The 25,223-nt window shown below is 37.5% G+C and overlaps 1 protein-coding gene across 2 annotated transcripts in view; it reads right to left on the bottom strand.

The window, feature by feature from the left end:
• Window positions 1-25,223, bottom strand: part of igf1rb (insulin-like growth factor 1b receptor) — a 110,416-nt gene that overhangs the window by 41,586 nt on the left and 43,607 nt on the right. For both annotated transcript variants that reach the window (XM_079802208.1, XM_079802209.1), the window contains one exon: window positions 160-457. In XM_079802208.1, the coding sequence (XP_079658334.1) occupies window positions 160-457 (298 nt within the window). The remainder of the gene's footprint in view (window positions 1-159; window positions 458-25,223) is intronic.

The raw sequence follows: 25,223 nt of genomic DNA, 5'->3' as shown, positions 1-25,223 counted from the left end.
CTTTTTGATGATATTCTAATTATAAGACCAGCACCTGTATATACTTGCACTATAAATAAAATAATAAAAACTGATCAAATAAATGACAAAAATTCACAAAAATCACAGATGTGATTTGCTTTGATTTACTTTCAAAATAAAAAAAGAAAGTCTTCGTACCTGTCATCACGCGTGAAGCCCGGTGGGCAGTCAGACATACACTCTCCTCCGTGGATCACGAAGCGGTCGTAATCAGGCAGGTGGACCTTGGAGCAGAAATCCATGGTGATGCAACGCCAGCCCTCAAACTTGTACGTGCCCAGCGGGCAGTCCTCCACACAGCGGCCCTCGTGATAGTAGTGCTGGCAGGCGGCACAGGCCCTGTCGTTGTCGGGCGCGGTGCAGCTGCCCAGACACTGGGAGTGGCAGCATGCGCCCAAATCTGTACACGCCCGCTGTCCACACCACTTCGGACAAACTGGAGAGAAACACAGGAAGGACATACTTTGAATATTTTCTGGGTTTGTGTCAAGAGTACTACATATTCAATTAAAAACTTGTAATGTATTTGTGCAGAAAATAGGTTATGAATCCATCAAATTAAAAAAATCCTCAGACCATAGATTTCCCAACATTAGAGATTAACGTGTTCCACGGTCTCTTGTAATATCAGAAGGTGTCTATCATTTACTTTTGTTAAATATTATTGCTTATGAGTCATACTCACAAAGAAATGTCATATTTGACCAGAAAATATTTAATTTAGCTTAAATTATCTAATTTTCATACAGAAATATTATATTTCTCTTATATAAATATTCTCATTTGAGTAATGACTTTAAAATTAAAGAACAAAATCATACAGAACAATAAATACTACCATGATGTAAAAATAAACTATATATAATTACATAATAAATAACTTTACATAAGATTACAGTACCTAGAATTTAGCTGGAAAACAGTCTAAAATATTTTTTATAAATATTTTTTCTTTGCAATGAAGCTACACATTTTTTTCAGAGACAAATAAAAATTAGAAAAGAGATACAGAGAGAGAGTAATGGGTCAAATTAGATCTATCTGCTTTGCATACTGCTTTCAGATCCTCACCTTATTTTACTTAGTTTACAACATTCAGGAAATCGAGTTATACAAGGTCAAATAAGGTTAATTTCATAACCCGGCTGAGAGGTTAAAAGCCTGGCTTAAGCCCAAGCGGTTTGCAGCTCTGGGTCAGGGTCATGTGATCGCACGTCCTCTCTCCGTTACTGTCTATTTCCTCTCGACCTCCGTAGTGTCTTTCAAGCTTGACTGATAAAGGTTACTGCAAACAGCCCCAAGGATACAATGCTGTATAGTTCACAAACAAGTACAGGCACATACTTCACTACAGTCAAAGCATTCCTTTATGTATACATCCCCTTTTGCCAAAACACTACTTAAACTATCAAAACAAATGACCTAATCACCATTAAACAGATTGGCATGTTGAGAAAGACTACATTATTATCCAACAAAGCAAAACTACCAAAGAAAGTTACATTAAATACATTAAAAAAAAAGTAGTGCTGGGCAAACGATTAATCCCGATCCATTTCATCCAAAATAAAAGTTTGTGTTTACATAATATACGTGTGTGTACTGTGTATAATTATTATGTATATATAAATACACACACATGCATCTTCTTAGCATGTATATACTGTATATATATTTATATAATTTATCTTATATATAAACAAATATTTTATATATAAATAACATTTTTCTTAAATAATGAAAAATATTTCTACAGCATTTATTAATCTTAGTTCATTTTAATTTCAACATTTGCTAATACATTATTAAAATCAAATGTATTTAGTTAATGCACTGTGAACTAACATGAACAAAATATGAACAACTGTATTTTTATTAACTAACATTAACGAAGATGATTAATAAATACAAATGTATTTCTCATTGTCAGGTCATTTTAGTTATTGCATTAAATAATGTTAACAAATGAGATCTTATTGTAAAAAGTGTCACCACTAAATCCAACATATTTTAATAAATGCCTCAGAAAAACTATTTCAGGATGGAAATATTGCCACTAAATAAAATAAAAAAGTACATTTGTGATCTTGCAAAACACACAGTCATACATTAACAGGGAGTTTTCCTGTGGTTATGTCTCTTTTCCCACCTATTCTCATATGGCATATACAGTGTCAATTCCAGGGCCACTTTACAAACAAATCCAGTCCGCATATTCCATCTGACCGAGACTATGTATAATTCGACCAGAGTCCTCTGCTATCATTCTAAATAAGAGCGCATTGTAACAGGGGAGAGGAAAAACTGATTCAGGTCAGAGCACCAGCAAGGAAAACACCAGCTTTAGTACAAGAATGGCCTACATTTAGAACAGAGAAACTCAGCCTGCCCGATCTTTCCTTACGCAGCCTGGAAGGCAGGAAACTCGCTTTCCAAAAGACTATGGGTATAGGCATCTCACATATCTCAGAAAAGCCACAGAAAGACTATTTAGTTTCATTTTTAAATGTTGGCCACAGCGGCAAAGGTCTGATGGTTTTTCTCTGTGAGTGTATGAATTCAGATTACCTTACAGAGAGAATGGGGGGAGAAGAACAGGGATAAAAGCTGGATGCAAAAACACATTCAAGCTGTAGTTTACATGCAACAGTTGGAGGACGCTAGTAAATAAGAGTTAAATGATAACGCTTTGCCGGAAACACACATGTAATACACACTAGCGTGAGGTTTAATATGTATCTGAGATAGTTATCCTTCATCACGAGCAGTGTTCAAAGAGCAAATTCATGACAAGCGAGTCAGCCATTCAGTTTAGGACACCTACATTTGAGTTCAAACAGGGAAAACGGAAGCCTAAAAATATCTGTTTCGCTTAGTGTTACTGCAAAGCACCATTTCAGCTATCATCAGGTCAGAACGAAGACAACACAGCTAATTTTGGCTGACTGAGATATCCCGTCTTCAGCTAAGGACACTCACGGTGGAGTGTTCACAAGGCCACCATGCTGGAATCTCAGTTAGTCTAAACACGGAAAAAAACAAACCAGAACCAGACACCCTTGACTGAGCGCCTTTGTCAGCGAGGCTAGAGCGGACGTTTCCACGTCGTTTACCAACAAGTTTAGGTTCCGAAATCATCTTTAGATAGAATAGTTAACACTCTTTTGATGAACATTATTATTGATAGATAATCTACACTTTATTTTAAATAGAAAATGTTGTTTTCGCAAGGGCACAATGTGATAATTCATGGATTGGCTCTTTTTTTTAAGGCTCAAACCTACAGCCTTTCAATTGCTAAATTAGTTCCAGTAAACAACACCAGTGTACATAAATACAGTCTGAAATGACATTAATTCCTATTGTAATAGAAAGATAGTATCATATAAAGAGGCTTAAATATACAACATTCAAAAGTTTGGGGTTGGTAAGATTTTTTTTCTTTTTTTTCATGTTTCTGAAAGAAATCTCAGTCACACTTTCTATTCTCACTATTAACTAACAATTAACGACGACTTTTGCCACAAAAAAACTAAATAACTTCTTATTAATAGTTATGGTAGTTGTAAGTTTAGTATTGGATAGGATTAAGGATGTAGAATATGATCATGCAGAATAAGGCATTAATATGTGCATTTATAAAGTACTAATAAACAGACAATATCTAATAAACAATTAGTTAAAAGTGAGAATTGGACCCTAAACTAAAGTGTTACCGAAATCTCTTATGCTAACAGAGAACATTTATTTGATCAAAAATACAGTAAAAAAATTGAATATTATTATTACAATTTAAAACTTAAGCCTTCAGTGTCACATGATCCTTCAGAAATCATTCTAATATGCTGATTTGCCGCTCAGGAAACATTTCTTATTATTATCATCAATGTTAAAAACAGTTGTGCTGCTTAATATTTTACAGATTTTTTTTTTTTTCAGGATTCTTTGATGAATAGAAAGTTCCAAAGAACAACATTTCTTTAAAATATAAATCGTTTGTATAGATGTCTTTACGGTCACTTTTGATCAATTTAATGCATCCATGATGAATAAAATTATTTATTTATTTTCTTTTTTTAAACTTGCTGACCCAAAACTTCTGAAAAGTAATCATAGTCAATAGCCCATTTTAAAACAACATTACAGAGGAAAGCAATGAAGACTCTTTGGAATAGAATTCATTTTTTTTACATGTCACTTTCTTTGCAGCCAATTTAGTGTAATGCATTTGTGACCATCAAAACTTTTGGACCATGTAATTTCTGCATACCCCACGTGTGCTACAGGTGAATGCTAATGAACACCTGGCTAAGGAAATCTTGGATGTTCTTTCTCTTTCCGGGAGCTGATGAACTATCAGATTACGTTGTGTTTTAAAACACAATAACAGATCTAATATGAACACCTGGGACCTTAGGAAACAAGCTAGAATCATATTTATAATCATATATCATATTGTTTTCTCTCTTTTCATTATTATTAATAGCTGGAGGAATATTAATTGAAGTAATGAGAAGTATTTTAGATTAAGACTTAAATATTTTAAAAGAAGAAATTGCTAAGAAAAACATTTAAAGGGGGTCTAATGCGATTTCATGCATTCTGACTTATTTACACTGTTAAAGAGTTGGAATCTCATGCTAAACATGGCCAAAAAACCAACAAAAAAACCCAGAGTTGGACATATGACAGAGTATTTCTGTGCCCAATACACTCCTTAAGGATTCAAATTAGTTTTTTTCGAGTATGGCCCTGTATGACTTCATAAAGGGCGTAATTGCTTGTATGGGCACTTCTCCCAGATGAGCACGCGAGCACATCAACCAGAGCGAGAGCAAAAGCACGGCCATCAACGAGCTTTGTTCGGGTTATGGGAGCTGTCGGCAGTGGTGTCATTTAGTTTTTAGACCACGAAATCAACAATGTCACTAAAGAAGTGTGTTTTTGGTTGTGAGGGAAAGATAACCTAGTTCAGATTCCCAAATAACCAAGCGTTAAGGAAACAGTGGATGCAGTTTGTTTTTCCGGAGCGCAACGGAGTTCTGCAAGTGTGTTTGTTTGTTCCCGGTCATGAGTCGAAACCACAGGCGGCGAGTGAAACTGCATCAAATGTCTGTGTTTTGTTGGCAATCGGCGCGCAAGTGCATATAATGTCAACAACACGAACGTATAGTGAATCGAAAATTATCCAGGGATAATGCCATGATGTACTGTGTGTGTGTAATTGCGTAAAATGTTGCATAATTGCATTTAAAATATTAAGAATTAACAACTACAAGTATTATTTTGTATACAATGCCACATACGTGTCACAGGCTTTTTAAAGACACATTATTTTTAGTTTTTAGTTTCTGGGATGAACTACACTTTCATAATACTTCATTTAGGTCTGGATTTGGCTCATTCCGAATCTGTTCATTTGCATTGTTAGTTTCTTTGCATCCAGCTGCAGGGACGTTTAGCAAGCAGGAGTGTTTCCTACCATGCTGGTCAACAAAGTTGATTTGCAGTTGTGGGACCAGCCAGCTGTGCAGTTTTCCATGTCAACAACACATGGCTTTTTGTATATATTCACAGGAAAATTGGAATATATGACTAAACAGATCCCAAATGTTTTCGGAACATTTCAAAACAAATCAGAAAGTGTAAAAAAAATTAAATGATAATAATAACAAAAAGTCCACTCCTAAATGCTTGCACTTTGTATTGACATCGTAATGTCATTTCCACAAGAACAAATAGTAATGCTGACATTACATCCGATCAAAGATTCACAGCTTTTTATTGCAACCACAGTATTGTAATTAAAACTTTTTTTGGGCTAGCCCTGCTAAAGCCATCCACACTGCGCTCACCACAGAAACGCAGACTAACCTTCTAACCCTGTCCAGCCAAAACATAATCTACATTGTTTTGTTACATTAAGCTGAAGACGAACAAGCTGCATATTTTCACCAATTTTTGTTTCATAAAGCATAACATTTGTTTTACATGCTCATTCCTATTAGTACTCTAGTGACATTAAATGGACAGACAAACATTTAAATTGTCTTAATTTACTCCAAATCTGTATAGATATACCTAAACTAAACAGATTTCAATAATTCTAATAAATACGGGCTCAAAACGAAAAATTTATAAATAAATAAAATCAAATAAAAAATAAAAATAAATAAATAAAATCAAGTAAAAATAAATAAATAAAAAATAAAATAGGCCAAAAAATGTTTGGTTGCATTCCTGTTCTGATTTGTATAATATGTAGCTACTTGAATCGAAGCAAACTTATATGAATTTCATTCATCACTGGCACACAAACAACATTTAGCAGAATGTTCACACTGAAAAGTACCATAATAGTTGAACATACAACTTTTGCACTTTATTCTGAGTCTGAAGCATGCGATAGCTTTGTTTGATGAAAACAAAATTTTAGAGTTGTAGAGGGTTTTTAGGGTTATTTACTGATTTTTAGGGACTAATTTAAAAGGCTGGGTACACTGAAAAAATTATTTTGTGATGAAGTAAATACTACAGATTTTTTTTTTTTTATTTCTACATGAAAAAGTTAGTTCAGACAATTTAAAAAGGTAGTACATTCTATATTAGTACTCAATTCAAGCTTGTAGAAATTAAAGTGTAAATATCAGCATTATACAATGAAGTAAAACTACTTTTCTGATACTAGTATTCCCATCATGCACTGGGGTTTGAATAATTAAGGAGGTTGTTTTTTCGCTGTTTTCCAGCTGTATTTACACTGTAAAAATGTTACCGTCACTGTGTATTGTGTTCCAAGTATTGAGGTCTCTGTGTTCAGGTGCAGCATTACTTCTATTATATTGTGTTATTTACTTAGATATTTCTAAGTAAAGCATACACTTCAAAAGTGTGGTTTAATCCAATGTTATATTTTGGAGTAAAATGTATTGCAAAGGAAACTAAGTAGAAATTACTCAACCTTTTACTGGCCAAATTAAAATGACTTGTTTTCTTTGTTAATTTTACTTATCTTAGTTAAGTAGAGCTTACTTAATTTCTTAAGTGAAATTTGCTTAAAAAATATATCTGAAAAACTTTTTCAAGTAAATCTTAATTATTGTTTTTTTTTTCATTGTAGATGTTATGCTGGTTGAAAGTCTCTTCACATCCTGATAGCAATCTCTAAGTTAAGCGGTCTAAATGTATTTTTTATATGTATATATCTTGCCTGTGGAAGGCGTAGGAACATAAACTGTTCGTCCAATCATTGAATTCAGTACGAATGCAATGATAGGATGTCCTACCTGTCTGTCAGTGTATACATTTCCATACCACTCACACCTGCTGGCGTAGACATCACACATCATCAGCGCATTTCATGCTATGCCGAGTTAGACAGACGTCAGTCACCGAGCACCACAACCGAAACAGCAGCAATAATTCCGCCCGAACCAAAAACAACGAGCTTATGCTGCTTCTCGCCATAATCACTGTAATTCGGGAGAGATGGAATCCTGTGGCATTATACTCGAAATGGTTTGTGACTCGAATTTATGCGTTTCAATGGTAATACTATCAACGCCAAAATGAGTCTGCAGCAGTCAGGTGGTACAGGTCTACCTTTAACCTAATATTTTATGCATCTCACAACCAAAAAAGGCATTCGTAACGACAACAGTCAATTTTGGCTGAACTATTCCTTATTATGAATTACTCCGCCAAGCCCTGTTAAATAAGACCAGCTCTCACAAAAAACCCCTCAGAGAGTCGGTCTTCCTGGCCCTTCCCCACATTCACCATCATGGCGCTGACAGTCGAGGCACATAAAGGATGCCTCAGGCTTTTTTATTTTTAGTCAACATCGTCACCTCAGCCCCTCTTCCTTATTAATTCAGGAAACTCTCCAAGTTCATCTGAGGTCTTTTCATCACTGCTGATCTTGGCTGCCACAAACCAGCATGTCTGAGAAAAACAGGTTGCATGCGCTGGCACAGTGTGTTCCCTCTCGTTCTCCATCAGAGTGAGAGTGTGCGAGAGGACACCAGCAGATAACGTGCAAAGAATAAGGTGTAACTTCCCCCCTGAAATATTCTTTTTGTCCCCCAATAGGAATATATGGCTCCCAAATCTCAAGAATATTTCGCAATTATTCATTCTCAAAGACATCTAATCTAATACCTCATGGTCACATCTAGTCTTATGTGCGGTAGTGATGAAAATTTGTGGAGGATGAAATTATGTTCCTTACTCGAGAACATCACTGATGTGTGTATGTGCAGTTATACAGCTTAAGCCTGGATTTGAAATGCAGGATTTGGCATAAACCAAAGTTTTACTCAAACAAAACTATCGAGATGCATCTCAGAGTCAGTCTAAAATCAGAATCAGGCATGCGAATGCGAAGCACAGCCAGTGCTTTGCGTGCACGCCCTCGTTGAACTTGTGTTTGTGCTTCACTGTGGCAGTAACCAACCGTGGTACTCGGAGGCGACAGAGTTCCCTTAAACCAAGGCTGCATTTGAAATCACATACATATATATCGTAGGTGAAACAGAATTCACAGTACTCATAAAATAGTAGGCCAAAAATACCTGGATAAACTACTACTTCTGGCGAGATTCTGAAGTGTACATACAATGGACACTTTACTATCCTATGATGAGAGGATTTGTGAATGGAGGTGAAGCAAAGCAACTGATGCTGGTAGGTCACATGATAATGACAACATGTAGTACATTTGGATTAAAATTCATACTACACACATTTTTAGCCGTCGTGAAGTAATTACTTATTCAAAATAAGTACCTACTAAAGAGAGCATGCGATTTCAGCCCCTGGTGTCTGGCTGCAGTATAGGTCATAAACCCTGCACTCTCCGTGTAAGAAAATGGGACGGGAGCTAAAATAAATGCTAAAAAAAAGGGGTGTGACATGACATGACAGCTGTGCTTGTAATTGAGTCTGCAGATGTTAGGGCGGGACCTTGATATCGTAACTTCACCTAAAATCCCTTTAAGGCAAGTCATTTCACTCGGCGGCCATCTTTGAAACGCCTCTTGGGCAGCTCTTATCTCTTTGAAATGGTGAACATGCTTACGATTAATTTTCATATTTGAAATCAAAGAAATCTGACAACTCTCAAATATTGTGTCTAAATGCTAAAAAAAGATTTTACTTTATTTATGAATGTAATATAATGTGCATATACATTAATAAATATTCATAATTCTGTTTTTTAAAACCCACAACGTAAAAAAAACATTGCAGAAACCGATACCACAACATCATCTGTTATATTTATCACCAAGGATGAATGCGGTTACTGATTTGTTAAGCAAGAAATTGTGACACTTCTCATGTTTCTCCAATAGTAGAAACAAATCCAGATCCTAATGTTCATCAACCACTATATGCAGAGCTGTAAAAGTGCTCCAGCTGGACAGAGCATCACTGCTCACAAGCTGTGACACCTGCTCCAGAGTGACACCTTACAGAGTTTCACTATCATATAAGATGGCAAACATCACTCGCAATACACTTGGGCATGATAAAAACAAGAAAGGTGGTCTAATGGTTAGAGTCGAACTTGTAACCCGAAGGTTGCGGGTTCGAGTCTCAGGTCTGGCAGGAATTGTCGGTTGGGGGAGTGAATAACCAGCGCTCTCCTCCACCCTCAATACCACGACTGAGGTGAGACCCTTGAGCAAGGCACCGAACCCCCAACTGCTCCCCGGGCCCACTGTTCTGGGTGTGTGTGTGTGTGCACTTGGATGGGTTAAATGCAGAGCACAAATTCCAAGTATGGGTCACCATACTTGGCCTCACTTCAAATTCACTTTCACAAGATTCCTCAGTCCGTCTCACACTGTAGAATCAGCACACATTCACCAAAGATGAGTTTCACTATGTTGGTCTAAAATGTCAGGTGGTTTACAGTTTTATAGACAGTTGAGCAGCAAATCAGCATATTAGAATGATTTCTGAATGAAGGTAAGTAAATGAACTATCCCTTTACTCTGAAATGACAAGATCAACAGTCATGAATGGTTTTTACTAAAAGTGACATGACGTAAAGGCCATGTATGGTAACCCATCCTCTGCATTTAAAGGGGTCATGAATTGAGAAATCAAAATTCTTTGATCTTTTGACATGAAAGAAGTAATTGTACTGTAAAAACATCTGGTAAGTTTCAGAACTCAAACCTTCGGCATATGGATCTGACAATAATGGTACAACATGTAAGTAACCGTGTTAATTCTAATGTCTAATCTGTGAGCAGTGATTTCATGATTCATAATCAAAAGGTATCAGTGACTAGTCTCAGCCTCGGACGTCACAGCCACGGACCATTGGCTGAAATTCTGATGCATATGGGACACTTTTCTGGAAACACTACAGGATGTCTGTGAGACGCGTGTGTTGCGTTCTTTAACAGTCCGCCTGGAAACAAATGCAGTGGCGCCAAACTCCCTGGTGGAAGGAGAACGCTGTCGTGTTTACAACTGTGACAATGAGCGCTTACTAGGATCAACTAAACGCTGGATTTTCAAAAGTATGTGAAGTTCGCAGTTGCAGTAAATTTTCCCATCCTTCTTGAATGAATAATTTATAGGTCTGTTATTGCAGGGACATCAACTTTACATGTTCACACCCCCTAAACATGACACGGAAGAAATCAAACTGTGATTGGTTGCGTTACATGTCAGTCAAGTGTCCACTTTGGCTGTCCTCGACCAATGAAAGCTGCGAAAGAGTCCAGACTTCTGCCGTCAGTCTAAAGGTCTGGCTACGTGAGACTAATCAGTGACTGAGTTCTGGACTCTCGCCAAAACGCCTGTTATAATCAATGACGCTGTCTACACTCTTATTTACATCATGTTTGAACTGTTAGATATCATGAAAACATTCATGAGAGAGAGATCGAATTATTCTAGAATCAACACTTTTCACGATTAGTTAATCTCGACAGCTGTAATAGTAAAAACATAGTACAAGCTTTTGAGAGAGTTCCACATGTAATACTTCTTATTTCATATGCAAAACGTTAACCAATCACAGCAGTGGGCGTTTACATTAAAGTCTCACAGCGGACACGCCCCTTCCAACAGAGCGTTCAAATCAGAGGACTAAAAACACAGTAGAAAATGACCCTTTATTTCTAAATTTCTACATCTCAGGAAACATAAAAAATGCAGTTCTTGACCCCTTTAACTCATTCACGTTATTAGGAGAAGTGAGTAGTGAACACACACACACCCGGAGCAGGGGTTAGCCATTTCCAGGGAGCGATTGGGTGTTAGGTGCCTTGCTCAAGGGCACCTAAGTAGTGGGTATTGAGGGTGCAAGAGAACGCTGTTCATTCCCTCCTCAATCTACATTTCCCTGCCAGTATTGAGAATCGAACCTGCAACCTTTGGGTTACAAAAGCATGCCAATATGACGTGAATGCAGTGAGCGGATGGAATGATGACATTATAACAGAACAACAATAAATAGGGACGGCTGAAGCTGCCAATGACTAGACTACGTCTTCGCTGGATAAACAAATAAACACACAAATGACTTCGAACAAAAATCTATTAGACTTTAATAGGAGACACCGTCCAATGTTTTCGCCTGTCGGTGACTAACACTGACATTTTCTCTAACGTCCTTATTAGTCTCCCACTCGAATCTGTTGAAACTAGTAAAAGACGTTTTACCTGACAATATGAGAGTGCCTCATACCTGTCTGGTCTCACATAATAAGACCCGCTCCCTGTAAAACCGTTTTAATAAGCCCAAAATCTTTACATATACTGTACTCAATCCCAGCTTGCAGATGGAGGGCTGAACAGTTATTACACATCAGACAGTTGGCTAGGTAACAGTCTACCATAACATTGCCTAACAATTTCCAGATTTTTAGACCTAAATACATGAAGTGTTCAGAGGCCATTTTCCCCATGTGCCTTGCAAAAGAGTGGCTGTTTTTGACTTGCTCTGAGGGCCTTTTCATGAATAGTATTTAGCCTGTTCTCTTCCCTAAGATTGACTCACAAAGAGCGACTAGCGCTAATAACAGAGTCCTCACCCAGACAGCCTGAGGGACTAAAGTCGATGGTTCAACGCCTGTGATCCAACACAAAAAAAGAGGTACAGGAAAAAAAAAAAACAACGTAAACATTGTGAACTTTTAGAATCCTTTAAAGAAAGTGCTACAGGCGTAATAAAACAGCCCTCAAAGCGGGGCAGCAGCCCAACGCCGATGTAGACATAAATTAATGACAGCATCTGAATGACAGGAATAAGTAACTCTTTTGAAAGCGTATTCCCGTCACAGGTCTGCGGTTAGAATCTGGAAAGGCTGGTGGGTGTCTTTTTGCCTCGTTATACAGGGCTCACTGCAATCGTGGGCGTTTGAGGTCTTGCAATGTTTCGGATGGCATGGTGCAGGATATGCCCGGCTAGCTGGCACAAGAGACCCAGCTTGGCTTGTGCAGTCACCTCTGCTTTGCTTCCTCCTGTCTTCGTGCTCTACTGAGGCAAAAGGTGCTGGCACTACAGGCCATCCTGCAGTGGCAGGTTTTTTTACTCACAGACCCTATAAGCTTAAAGCACTGTTATTTGGTTAAGTGTCTTTGCTGCCTCTCCTAGTTACAATCTGAATTTTAAATAGAAAACATTAAATATCTGGTATACAAAAGCCATTCATACCACAATACGATTGGCTTATGCAAGATGCTTTTTATAAAATATTTATTTTATACATTATAGCATATTTAAAAATATAATTTAATATAATTATTATAATATAGAACAAATATAGACGTTTATATAATATTATACTTCGCGATAAAATAATATTAAACGTCGGCGATAAACGCGCGCGAAAATCGTCCCGGTGTGAACAGGCCTTAAGACTGCTCTGCGGTTTTCTCATTAAACACACACACACTGACTTGTTGATGGTGGGCCCTTCGGAAGGGGAATAACACAACAACATGAAATCCCATCTTGTGGTGTCGTCAGTGAAAGGTGAGAGAGCAGGGCACTGCTCCAGATTGTGGGGGACGGGTGGTGTCAAGCCCCTGGAGCAGGGCTCAAGACTAACATTTGAGAGTTGGCAGTTCTACAGATGATGGCACCAACATCTGATTTGGTGGCGCTGGAGGGATTTTTTAATCATAATGTTAATTTAAATAAAATAATTACTATTGTTTTGCATTAATAAGTACAGTTACTAATAATATTACATGTTTGTTTATAAGACATTTGACAGTACAGCTCTAAGCTTGAATTGAGATGCTAATAAAATGAACTTTTATTAATAACATTAATGTGCAAAAAGTAAAACCGGATTTTTATAAGGAAAATGTAAATATTCTGAACTATGGAAGTTTTTTTTCCGCAACGGAATAAAACAATTTAAAAGATAATTGCGACTTTTTATCTCACAATTTTATAAAGTCAGAATTGCAAGACTCTGACTATCATTTTAATTCTCGCAATTCTGACTACTTCTCTCAGCAATTGTGAGATATTAACTTTTTGTGTTTATAGGTCTCAATTCTGACTTTATATCTCGCAATTGTTTGTAACAAAGTCAGAATTGAGAAATATAAACACAAAAGGTTTTTTTTAAATAAAAGTGTTGGTTTGCCACAAAGTTTTAGTTTTTCTACATCTTTAAACGTTTCGTTTTACAAATCATCACATTAAAAATTACATTAAAATCTGATAATATTTAGAGCTTTGAAGTTGCTGGAAAAAGTGTGAAGCACTTGAACTCCCTTGAAAAGTGCTTGAATTTCACTCTTAAAAGGTTGTACAAACCCAGAGATGACTATTTCAGCCACAATACTATGGTTCCAGTTAGCATTGCTACATTAAATCTATGGTGAATTTTGGTGATTAGTGGACTGAAAAGGCTTTTATAACTCGTTCGTTCATGGCACAATGTTTCTCCTGGTTTCCACGTCAGTGCCGCTTGATCGAATATCCCTGGTAACAGAGAATTCTGTGCTGAATTTGAATGCTTTTCACTGGATCTCACAGCGATGTTATTAATAATGTAGCGGTTTCAAATGCTTTATCACTGGATCTCCCAGCACTGTGTAGTAATGATTCGTTTCGTTTGCCGTTTGATGTTTGTTTCTCATATGCAACATAAAACGCAGCTTTTATCAGTTGGGCAACGTGGTGGTTACACCAGTGTGACTACTAACAAAATTTAGTCGCACCGGCAGGAAAAAGGTAAGCAAAATGGGACCATTTGTTCACAGTCCTGCCCTTCAGGAACAAACCAAAAGAGGCCAGACTATACCCTATATCAGGGACACTCCCCTAATATTTCATACTGTAACTGTATTGAGAGGTATATCAATCAATTTCAGCTTCACATAGCATATAACTACTTTAAACAATTAAACAAAGTATATTTAGGCTTACTGAGTTCCACCTCCTTGTGCTAACATTTCTCTAGCAACTATTTCAAGTAATACCAAATAAAAAACGTAAACGTGTTTGACGGAAAAGTTGGATCGGATGATGTGGAAAAGACTCAGAGGCACTCCAATCCACAGGGATTACTCTCTAAATAAACTTCTACTATATCCATCTTATATTGAGCTGGTCATTCCCTGAAACACTAGCAGATGTGGATGCAACATTCAGTAACTGACACTATTTCAAGCAAGTGCATTCTTATTATAGCCTAAACCATGGGCACATTTGACCATGACAGCCTACCAATAAGACACTGATGGTGTAGCATTTGTAAATGGAGATTGTCAAAAAAATTAATTCAGTCTTGTTTTGATCCATTACACACATTTTGTCTAAAGTAAAATACATTAACCAATTAATAAAACAAAATGTACAAACATTTGCCACTTTTATAAAAACAAATAATAATAATAATAAAACATGCTAAATTAAAGACTCGCTGATTACAGTGAAAAAATATACTAAAATATAAGTAGATATAATAAAGTATTTTTAATAATAAGAAACATCACATTTTGTATATATATATATTATAGCGTGATTACAGTGAAAAACAATGCAGAATAATATAATAATTAGGGGTGTCAAAAGATTAATCGCGATTAATCGCATCCAAAATAAAAGTTTGTGTTTACATAATATATGTGTGTGTACTCTGTTAATTATTATTTATATATAAATACACACACAAGCATGTATATATTTAAGAAAAAAATATTTTTTATATATAAAACATGTATATATATTATAGATTATATAAATGTATATACAGTACATACATGCAAATATTTCTTAAATATATACATGAATGTGTGTGTATTTATATATAAATAATAATTAACAGAGTACACACACATATTATGTAAACACAAACTTTTATTTTGGATGCGATTAATCGCGATTAATCTTTTGACAGCCCTAATAATAATTAATATAATAATATTAATTGTATTATAATATAATAAATACAATTATTATTATTATTAAAATAAATAATAAAGGGAAAATAAAGAAAACATAAGCAATCAAAAATGTACTTAAAAAATACAAATACAATTTTTAAACATTTGTTTTGCCTAAATAGTATAGTATTTAATATCAACATTTTATCACAGACCATAAAACATGAAAATATTTAACAGTTTATCAGCATCATCTAGAATTTGTAACCTCTGTGCATACCTACTTGGTTCATTTAAATTTGTAAGCATCGATGGATTTTGAACCCGTTCATGTCAACAACAAAAAAAAAGCATGATTCATAATACGGGTCTAGCAGGTGCCAAACAGAAGGGCTGCCCCTGAGGCTCAAAGGGGAGTGAGGTATCTGGTATAAATAGTCCGCTGCAATGATAAATCTGGATACTGATTCATGACCTAATGACCAACCTAATGAACAATGCCAGTGGGCTAAACCTATCAAACTAAATCCTAGTCTCTCCACTTGGTCAGAAGAAGCAACGTTGGAATCAGCAGTTCTAGATAAGAGTCTTATTCTGTATTTCCACTTGATTACAATCAGGTAGTGCTTGCTTGCTCAGCACCAGCGATGGGAGTTTAGTAGGTGCCACACGTGCCACAGCCGTGTGGAGAACGGGAACAACAAAGAGGGATGTAGCGGCAGCCGGTAAACAGTGGCAGGCTTAGGCAGGTCTGAATCATAGGGATTGATCCCTGTACCAGACAGGTGTCCTATTCCTGCCCTCACAGGGTGCACGCTCACTGAGTCAGGCAGTCTGCTCCGGGCCAGGAGGATTAGCTTGGCCGGGTAGATTATGAGGGAGTGAAATGCTGTCTGCTGTGGGTGGGGTGGTCGACAGGGGTCGACTGCGGTAGACAAGACAATGCTTTACTCTATTCCACCAAGTTTTGAGAGCAACGGTGTGACGCTGGGCCTCCGCACGGCTACATTAAGCGATAGCCAACGGACAAAGGCATGCAGAACAGGGGCTTTACTGTACTTAGCCAGACAGCAAGACACGGGATAGAACGCATTCAAGCAGAAAACAGCACGCTGATGAGTGTGTAATGCTGTAAGTAAACGAGAAGAATGAAATCGTCCCAGCTTTACAGCAAAAACCGGTCTAAACGGATCAGTAGTAACTGTTGAATGTTCTTGAATGTTGTTAGTGCTATGACTGTATAGTGCAATTTTTGGCTGACAAATAAAACCAAAATGTCAGTAAAAGGCATAAACAATTCAAAGATATTGACCACAAATAATCAGCCGAAAGACTGAAATAAATTTACATCAAAATACAAAATAAAACCAAAAATACAGGCATAAACAACTCAATAATATGGACCACATATAATCAGCCAAAAGTCTAGGGAAAGATTTACCGTCAAAATACAAAATAAATCCAATACTATTGGTTTTAAAGAAGTAATTTTACACAAGCTTGCAGAAAATAAAGCTGTGTACTTTACAATAATGGCAAGAAAACTTTTATTTTAATTGGCCTCTCGGGCTGCACGCAATACAAAATAAGCATGTCTTAAACCAGACGCTAAATGGTAGATTGAGTTGGTCATTATGGAAATGATCCGGCTGAGTTCGTGCTCTTTAATTTGTCGTCATTACAAAAAAAAAATAGCATGTCACAATTTTTAAATTGCGTTGTTTATAAAATCCACTGTTATCCACAAGTTTCCTAGGCCCCATGAAGCCTTGCGTCAAAAGTGGGAGTGTCTTCAGGTTCGAAGTAAACAAGCGGGACTTTATGCATTTCCATCGTAGTTTATGCGCACGTTTTCAAATCGGATATAACATTTATCCGACTCAAACGCCTGCATACATTTTTTATGTGCATTTATAGAATTCATTTGCATCTTGGCATTTCCATTCAGCATTTTTTTGATGCAATAACGTTATCCCAAAATGTGCATAAAAATAGGTGGATGGAAACAAAGCTTATTGACATTCAACAGTTGACAGTCATTCAAGCTCTCCAAATTTGCTAACGATGTGGGAACACAACCTAAACGAACTTTCAAAAGGGTGAAACAGCAGTAACGTTACCTTTATCCTCCGCAGTAGTTGGGAGGATGACGTGAAGAAGTGGCCTCGTGTCGCGTACGGTAGCATTTTAAGCTATTTTCTAGATTCAGTAGCCTGTGATGGTAAGTCGATGAGCAATTTGAAAAGCTCAGAGGTGTATCAGTATCTGTCGAAATATCGGAAACGATCTAAAAGCGGACATTGAGCTGAGTCTGAGCTACACGTATCCCATCACAAGGCATGGGTGCTAGCATCAGTGACAGGTGAAGTACAGACAGAGGTTGTTCATGAATTAGGGCCAGGACGCTGTTGTAGTCATGCAGCAGCACTTTGGTGGAAGGTCAGTAAAGTAAGGAAGGAGAATTTAGGACACTAAAATTGAAAATTGTATTGTGATATTATTAATTAACTAATAAATGTACTAAATGAAATGTTTAGTGTGTCATTCGGCAAATGTTGCTTGCTAAAAATGATCATTTTGAAACTTTGCCAATGATCCGAAAAACACTAGCCTCTCCACTAACTAGCACACAAAATACCATTGGAATACTACTTCCGCCGCCTCACCGGAAGTTGTACCCACGTTCTTATTTACAGTAGCGCCTTAGCTGAGAGACTATTTATTTTACATGTAAGAAAAACGCCCATTAGGCCGCGTGTCCACCAAAGCGTTTTTAGCCAGCTGAAAACACTAAGCGCAGCGGTTTTTTTTCAGTTGAGACTCTTTGCTTGTTATGATACGGAATACCCGCAGAAGTGTTACTAGTATCTAATTTCACAGATAGTTTGTTTCTGTATTGATTCTATATAAAAATGCTGATACAATGTAAAATTATTTGCTCTGGCTCTTGTTTTAAATTATTTTGTTCCGTTATCATGTGGCTTGTTTTCATCTGTTGACATTGTACAAGCAGAATATGGCGGTTGGTCGGTGTTGTATTTGTCCCGCCCCTCCTCCACTGTGATTGGACGGCTGGGTGAAAAGTGACAGTGATGAGCACTGCTTTTTTCTCAAAGTTGAACATTTGACGACCAGTAAAAAACGCAGAACGCTCAGCGCTTGAGCGTGAAATACTCGCTCAGCGCCTTGTTACGCTCATGCCGTTCTAAATACGCAGCGCTCCCATTGAAAACAATTGGATACGCCAGCAAGCTGCTTTGGTGGACGCGTGTGGCCTTATACCTGAAATAGTATTTATTTAGAAATGTTATTTATATAACAATAATTGCCCAAACACAATAGATTCGAATCAAAATAAAACCCGAATCAACAGCTTGTAAACCAGAATCCAAAAACAAAAAAAATGCATCCTTACTCAACCTATAGACAATTCTTAGAAGAACCTCCTTAACACTTGACTAGGCAGCAGTGCACACTCTAAAGATGTGTCAGGGAGAAATACCCTGATGTCTGAGGTTTGATACTTAACACACTCAGCAGGTGTGAACATGGCGCTTTAATTTCCCAGAGGATTGATTTGTTTTCGTCCTCAGCATGTCTCCGGCCGTTCATGGGGGATTGGTTGTTTGCGAGGCTTCTGCGGCCTCGTCAAAGCAGGCTCATGCTGACGTTCCACAACTGGAATCTATACCTCTCTCTGTTCAAAGTTTCCGCTCTCACCCTTATGCTAAAACGCATGCTGGCAAAGCAAAATTTGACAGGGTTCACATTTCCTAGAACAGCCATCCCCACCTACAGTCACAGACAAAGAAAAGCGCATACTAGCGTCAGCAGTCCTAATGACCGCAAAGCTTATCTAATCAACAAATAAGCTCTTCTTGTTGACTTCCAATCAAGGAATTAACCAAAAACTCAGCAACTACTTGTTGAGACACGACTATAAAGGATCAACGGACTTCTGGGACCACAAATCCGCCGTCGTTTCATTCATGTTTCGGAGTGAATAAATCTAGGAGCTCTTAAAAGCCCACCGGCAACACATTCAAATACATACCTAGGCTTTATAACATCATGCCTTTGTTGATTCTTTTGAAAGACATGCTTGAGGCAAAACAGAACACCTTACACTGCCAAAAAAAAAGAGAAGGCGTTCCGCTCTTAGATTGACTAACCTTTCCGAGACAAAAGGGCAATAGAAGGAGTTCTCTATCAGTTTTGGACGTTCTCCCAGAGGTGAACAGTATAATACAAAGAACAGAAGAAATCTAAGGTGTCCTACTATATTTCACCTACCCACATTACAGACACCATCCTCGACTATCTGATACCTACATCTCTCTTAACTGTGGGAACTCACCTGTGCAAGCACTTTCTACTTGCTGCATTATACTAACGGTCCCGATTTCCGACAGGCTTTGCACGCTCCTGCGACAAAACGTGGCTAATGAAAGTGTTCGGAGATCAGCTTGGTCAATAATAATCTAAGAGTCTTGGGAAAATCTTAAAGGGATATTACCGGTTTCAGTCCAAGCTTAATCGACAGCCCTTGTATTTCGACTTGTCTCTCATTTTTGTTATAAGGTAAAGCGAATGTATACGTTACTGTGAGGCACTTGCAAGGGAATTTGTAAGCATCAATAAACTAGTAGATTCAATAGAAGCCACCGTGTTAAAGGATTAGTTCACTTCTAAATGAAAATGTCCTGATATTTTACTCTCCCCCATCTCATCCAAGATGCCTTCAGGAGGCATCTGTCTTTCTTTCTTCAGTCAAAAGAAATTACGTTTTTAGAGGAAAACATTCCAGGTTTTTTCTCCACATCATAGACTTCCATGGCAACCAAAATGTTGAAGGTCCAAATCAATGCATTTTCAAAGGAAGGGCTTCAGAGGCTCTGCACGATCCCAGATGAAAAAAAATTGTGAAACGATCGGTCATTTAAAACCATTTTTAAAAAATGGATATACTTTAGTTTTTAACCTAAATTGCTCATCTTGCGCTGCTCTGCGTCGTGCCACGGATTGCGCAATCACGTCGAAAACGTCACGGTAGACGTAGGCAGAAGTACTGCCCCGGGCGAACGTGCGAGGACTAATACAAGGCCCTTTACCAAAAAACAATCTTCAACTTCAAAATCGCCCAACAGCGTTGTTTTGCTAAGAGGCGTTTGTATTAGTCTTCACGCGAGCACTTTGTAAACACGGGGCGGTAGTTCTGCCTATGTCTAGTGTGACGTTTCTGACATGATTGCGCAATCGTTGGCACATCGCAGAGCAGCGCAAGATGAGCAATTTAGGTTAAAAAGTAAATTATTTTTATTTATTTTTTTAAATGACCGATGGTTTCGCTAAATAAGACCCTATTCCTCGTCTGGGATCGTGCAGAGCCTCTGAAGCCCTTTGAAACTGCATTGATTTGGACATTAAACATTTTGGTTGCGAATCGATGGAAGTCTATGATGTGGAGAAAGAAAGACATGAACATCTTGGATGAGATGGGGGTGAGTAAAATATCAGGAAATGTTCATTTTGAAGTAAACTAAATCCTTTAACAAGATTTTAGTATGGAAAGTGTAGTTTTGTCCAATCTTACAAATTAGTTGCAATGATAACAATGTCTTAAAAGCCGTAATAACAAGAATTTTGCAGCTCAAATAATTTTACACTCTTTAGCAGATTTTAAGTGACTTTTACACCTTTTTTCTTTAAAATCCTCCAAAAAATGACCATACAAATAATTAGAACAATTTTATTGGTCCAAAAATACAAAAGTTAGCAGAAGAGTCTATGTAAGTGCTTTTATAAAATTATAATATTCACATTTCCTCAAAAAAATGGCTGTAAAAAATAATGAGAACAATATTACAGCTCAAATAAAACGTACTTTAAAAATGTGTCACATTTACCGCATCCTTTTTTTTTTTTGGCCAATCAATAAAACGGCTTAAATCCTGTTGAATAAGCTTAAACTTGTATTGAACCCAGAATATTCCTTTAATGATTAATACATTACCTGAGCTAAACATGCATCGCTGGAAAACAAAACACTTAAGCTATCACAAAGCAAACAGGTGCGGGAAAAGCTCATGCTCATCTAGGTGCAAGAAAAGGTCAATTTTCTACATTTTCACAGAGCTGGGTTTATGTTTAAACTCACATAATAGGATAATAAGGTTAAGGAGAAAAACAGCAGTCTTTTTTACATTCAAACTTTCTGAAAGTCTGGCAATGAACAACACAAGGTTTCAGTGACATCTGTGTCTATCTCCTGTGTCTGCCACGATCCCGGCTAATAAAAAGATTGCCAGACATGACAGCAGGTGGCTCCACTAGGGCATTGCTGCAGAAATAATAAAGTCAGCACCGACTGAACCAGTCTCTTTCACACGACTCGATTTCTTTATCGCTAAAGGGAATTGGCAGAATAGACATGACACAGTAATGTGAGAGTGAGTAGATAAGAACTTGAGTAAAAACTAAAGGCCAGCGCAATACTTCAGTGACCTCTACTTCCACATTTGAACAAAGCGCTTAGTCAAAACCCACATTGAACTATTGCTTAGGACAACAAATGTCACACTGATTCTTCATATATCCCTGTTTGGGTTGTCCTTTCAAAGCCAGACAAATTTGACTAATGCAAGGTGCAAGACAAATTAACAGCCCAAAATTAGCCCAGAGTCCTTCAAGCAAAACCTAGGGGAAAAAACATTGGCTTATGTCTTCACTGAATAATCAGTTGTTATACCCAGTGTTATTAAAAAAAAACTAAAATGAAAAGGAAATAGTTTAGTTCCCTGAAATAAAACTTAATCTATAATACATATTTTTTAACTAAAACAGCTACAAATTCATTTTTATTAAATTATTTTCATTTTTAGTTTGTGATGCACAATATTTATAATGCAATATTATAAAAAAATTATGAAAATAGCACTAAATAGCAATAACATTACCAACGAATAAATACATAAATTAAATACTTTTGAACTTTCTATTAATCAAAAGACTGTTTTCAACATTGATAATAATACTAATTTTTTTCTTAAGCCAAAAATCAGCATATTAGAATGATTTCTGAAGGATCATGTGACACTGAAGACTGGAGTAATGATGCTGAAAATTCAGCTTTGACATCAAAGGCATAAATTACATTTTTAAATATATTTAAATAGAAAACTCTTATTTTAAACTGTTATAATATTTTACAACATTACTGTTTTACTGTCGTTTGGATTAAATAAATACAGCCTTGGTGAGCATAAGAGACTTCTTTTAAAAAATGGTATACCACTGTGGTGGGACATTCAGCCCATTACCAGGACAAAAACTTAAAATCACATATTGTAGAATTATCATTTAAAATAAAAAATTTATTTAAAGCTGCTGTCGGTAACTTTTTTTTTGTTCAAGATTTACAAAAATTATATAATGAGAATGTACAAAATGAATCCATTTTCCAAACCGTGTTTTTGTCTTACCCTGAATCATTATGATACACTAATAATGCGTGTTTATATTGGGACTATTTCAGACCGGTCCGGTAGGAACCGCTGCGGAGGAGCACAGTCCCTGCGTGACTCGCCATAGACATAAACAGAGAGAAGTAGCTCCGGCTGCAATGTTCTTCCGCAAGACGCATGCAGTTCTGTTTATAAACCGCTAGAGCTCAAAAAGTTACGGACTGCAGCTTTAAAAAATAGATTTGGAACTTATTATTTATATTTAAGACCAAAAAGGCGTTATTTCCTCTGATACATGTATATGTTCAACATGTATGCAGTTTGCACATCCTCTGAAAAGCCACTTCGTTTTAGCAGCATTCAAATTAACAATTGATATCTGGCCTCAATCAGAGGCGTAATGGAGCAAGTGTCAAGCAAGAACAGCTGGAAAATGAAAAACATTTACTGAAATATAATGCTGAAATATAAAGAGAAAATATTCTCATCATGAATAAACTGGAAATTGTGAGTAATAACCGGCCTATCTGGGAACGCTCGAGAGCTCTGTTCAATAGGGAATGGCTCATCTGAAAATCTTCCTACTGCACAAAATGACTCAATGAAGACCAGATCACTGGGGTGAGTGATAGGAATGGATGTCGTCATACCTAAAAAAAAAAAAAAAAAAAAAGGTCTGATAAAAAAAAAAAAAAAGGACACGCATCACCACCCGCCGCTGTCATTAATAAATCACATATTTGCCCCGTGGACAGATCTGAGCAGTGGGACACACTGACGTGGCATCCACGACACAAACTACAGTAGAGGCACATGCTGTCACTGCAGGGACAGATGCAACAGGGTGAGCAGACGGAGCACTTCCTGTTACACTAAATGCTACGCTGATGCCAGCCAAACATGGGGCCATTGCAGATCATTTCATTTAATCTTAATTTAATTTACATTTACTCTCTGAATGCATTTGCTAAAACGTGGAAAACATTTCACACGTATACATAAACTAGGGGAGAGCGATATACCGGTACACGATAAACGGGTAGAAAATTGTGCACTAACTTCTAGGGCTGTGCGATTCATCGTAATTGATTTCCGGTTCAGATTTTGGCTTCCAACGATTATGAAAACAAGATAATCGAGGTAGAACGATTATTGTGCCGCTGCCACATTGTGGTGCACTTTCATTCCTCCCTAAGCCAAACGTAATATTCCAAATCAGCCGAATAGGCTAAGTGTGTTGAAAATGCAGTCTACTGTTGTTAAACCGCAGAATGTGCCTGATATTATAAACAGTGTTATTAAAAGCACACTAAGCCGCGAAAGAGACACTGTTCACCAGGCGGCTTTCTGTATGCGCGCTCCGAGACGGGGCGGAACGCGCATGAATAAAGTATACTGTGGGCTTCGGATTCGTGATAAAGCGGTCAAATACATGCCCACTTGGTGGACAGGGGTCAGCATGGGCACCCTGACTGGTCTGTGGCTATGCAGCCTCATACACAACAAACTGTGATGCACTGTGTATTCTGACACCTTTCTTTTAGAACCAGCATTAACTTCTTGAACAATTTGAGCTACAGTAGCTTGTCTGTTTGATCGGACCACACGGGCCAGCCTTCGCTCCCAACATGCATCAATGTGCCTTGGCCGCCGACGGTCCACCACTGTTCCTTCCTTGGACCACTTTTGATAGATACTGACCAAGGCAGACCAGGAACACCCCACAAGAGCTGCAGTTTTGGAGATGCTCTGATGTCATCTAGCCATCACAATTTGGCCCTTGTCAAACTCGCTCAAATCCTTGCGATTGGCCATTTTTCCTGCTTCTAAAGCCAGGTGCACACGGTGCGATTTTGGCCACGATTTGGCTGTCTGAGACAAATGTTTCAAATCCTAAAAGATTCCTCTGATCCTAGGCTAAAATCTGAAATCTTTGATCGGTTGTTTGACATGTTCACCGGCAGCCGATTATTGACCGCTGAGATTAAATTTGACCTCAGACGAAATTCTGGCAGTGTCAGAAGATTTGGCGCACAATCCTGCCGTCAAAACGGCCGTCAAATTATCTCTGTTTTTCCAAGACAAACCAGGACCAAAATGAGCACTTGAGATTTCTTTGTAGCCACCATTTCAATCCCACGTGTGTCCCACGTTTCAATCTTCACCTGCCAGTGGTTATAAGTCAAACTTAACATCCAAATCAGCCGAATAGGCTTAGTGTGTGGTAAAATGCAGTCTACTGTTGCTAAACTGCGGGATGTGCCTAATATTAAAGTGTTATTAAAAGTGCATTAAGCCGCAAAAGAGACACTGTTCACCAGGCGGCTTTCTGTGCGCGCGCTCCAAGACGGGCCGGAATGCGCATAC

The sequence above is a fragment of the Gobio gobio genome (genome assembly GCF_949357685.1).
Source record: "Gobio gobio genome assembly, chromosome: 2".
NCBI lineage: Eukaryota > Metazoa > Chordata > Actinopteri > Cypriniformes > Gobionidae > Gobio > Gobio gobio.
The sequence above is the reverse complement of the archived record's forward strand: the minus strand, read 5'-3'. Positions and strand labels throughout refer to the sequence as shown.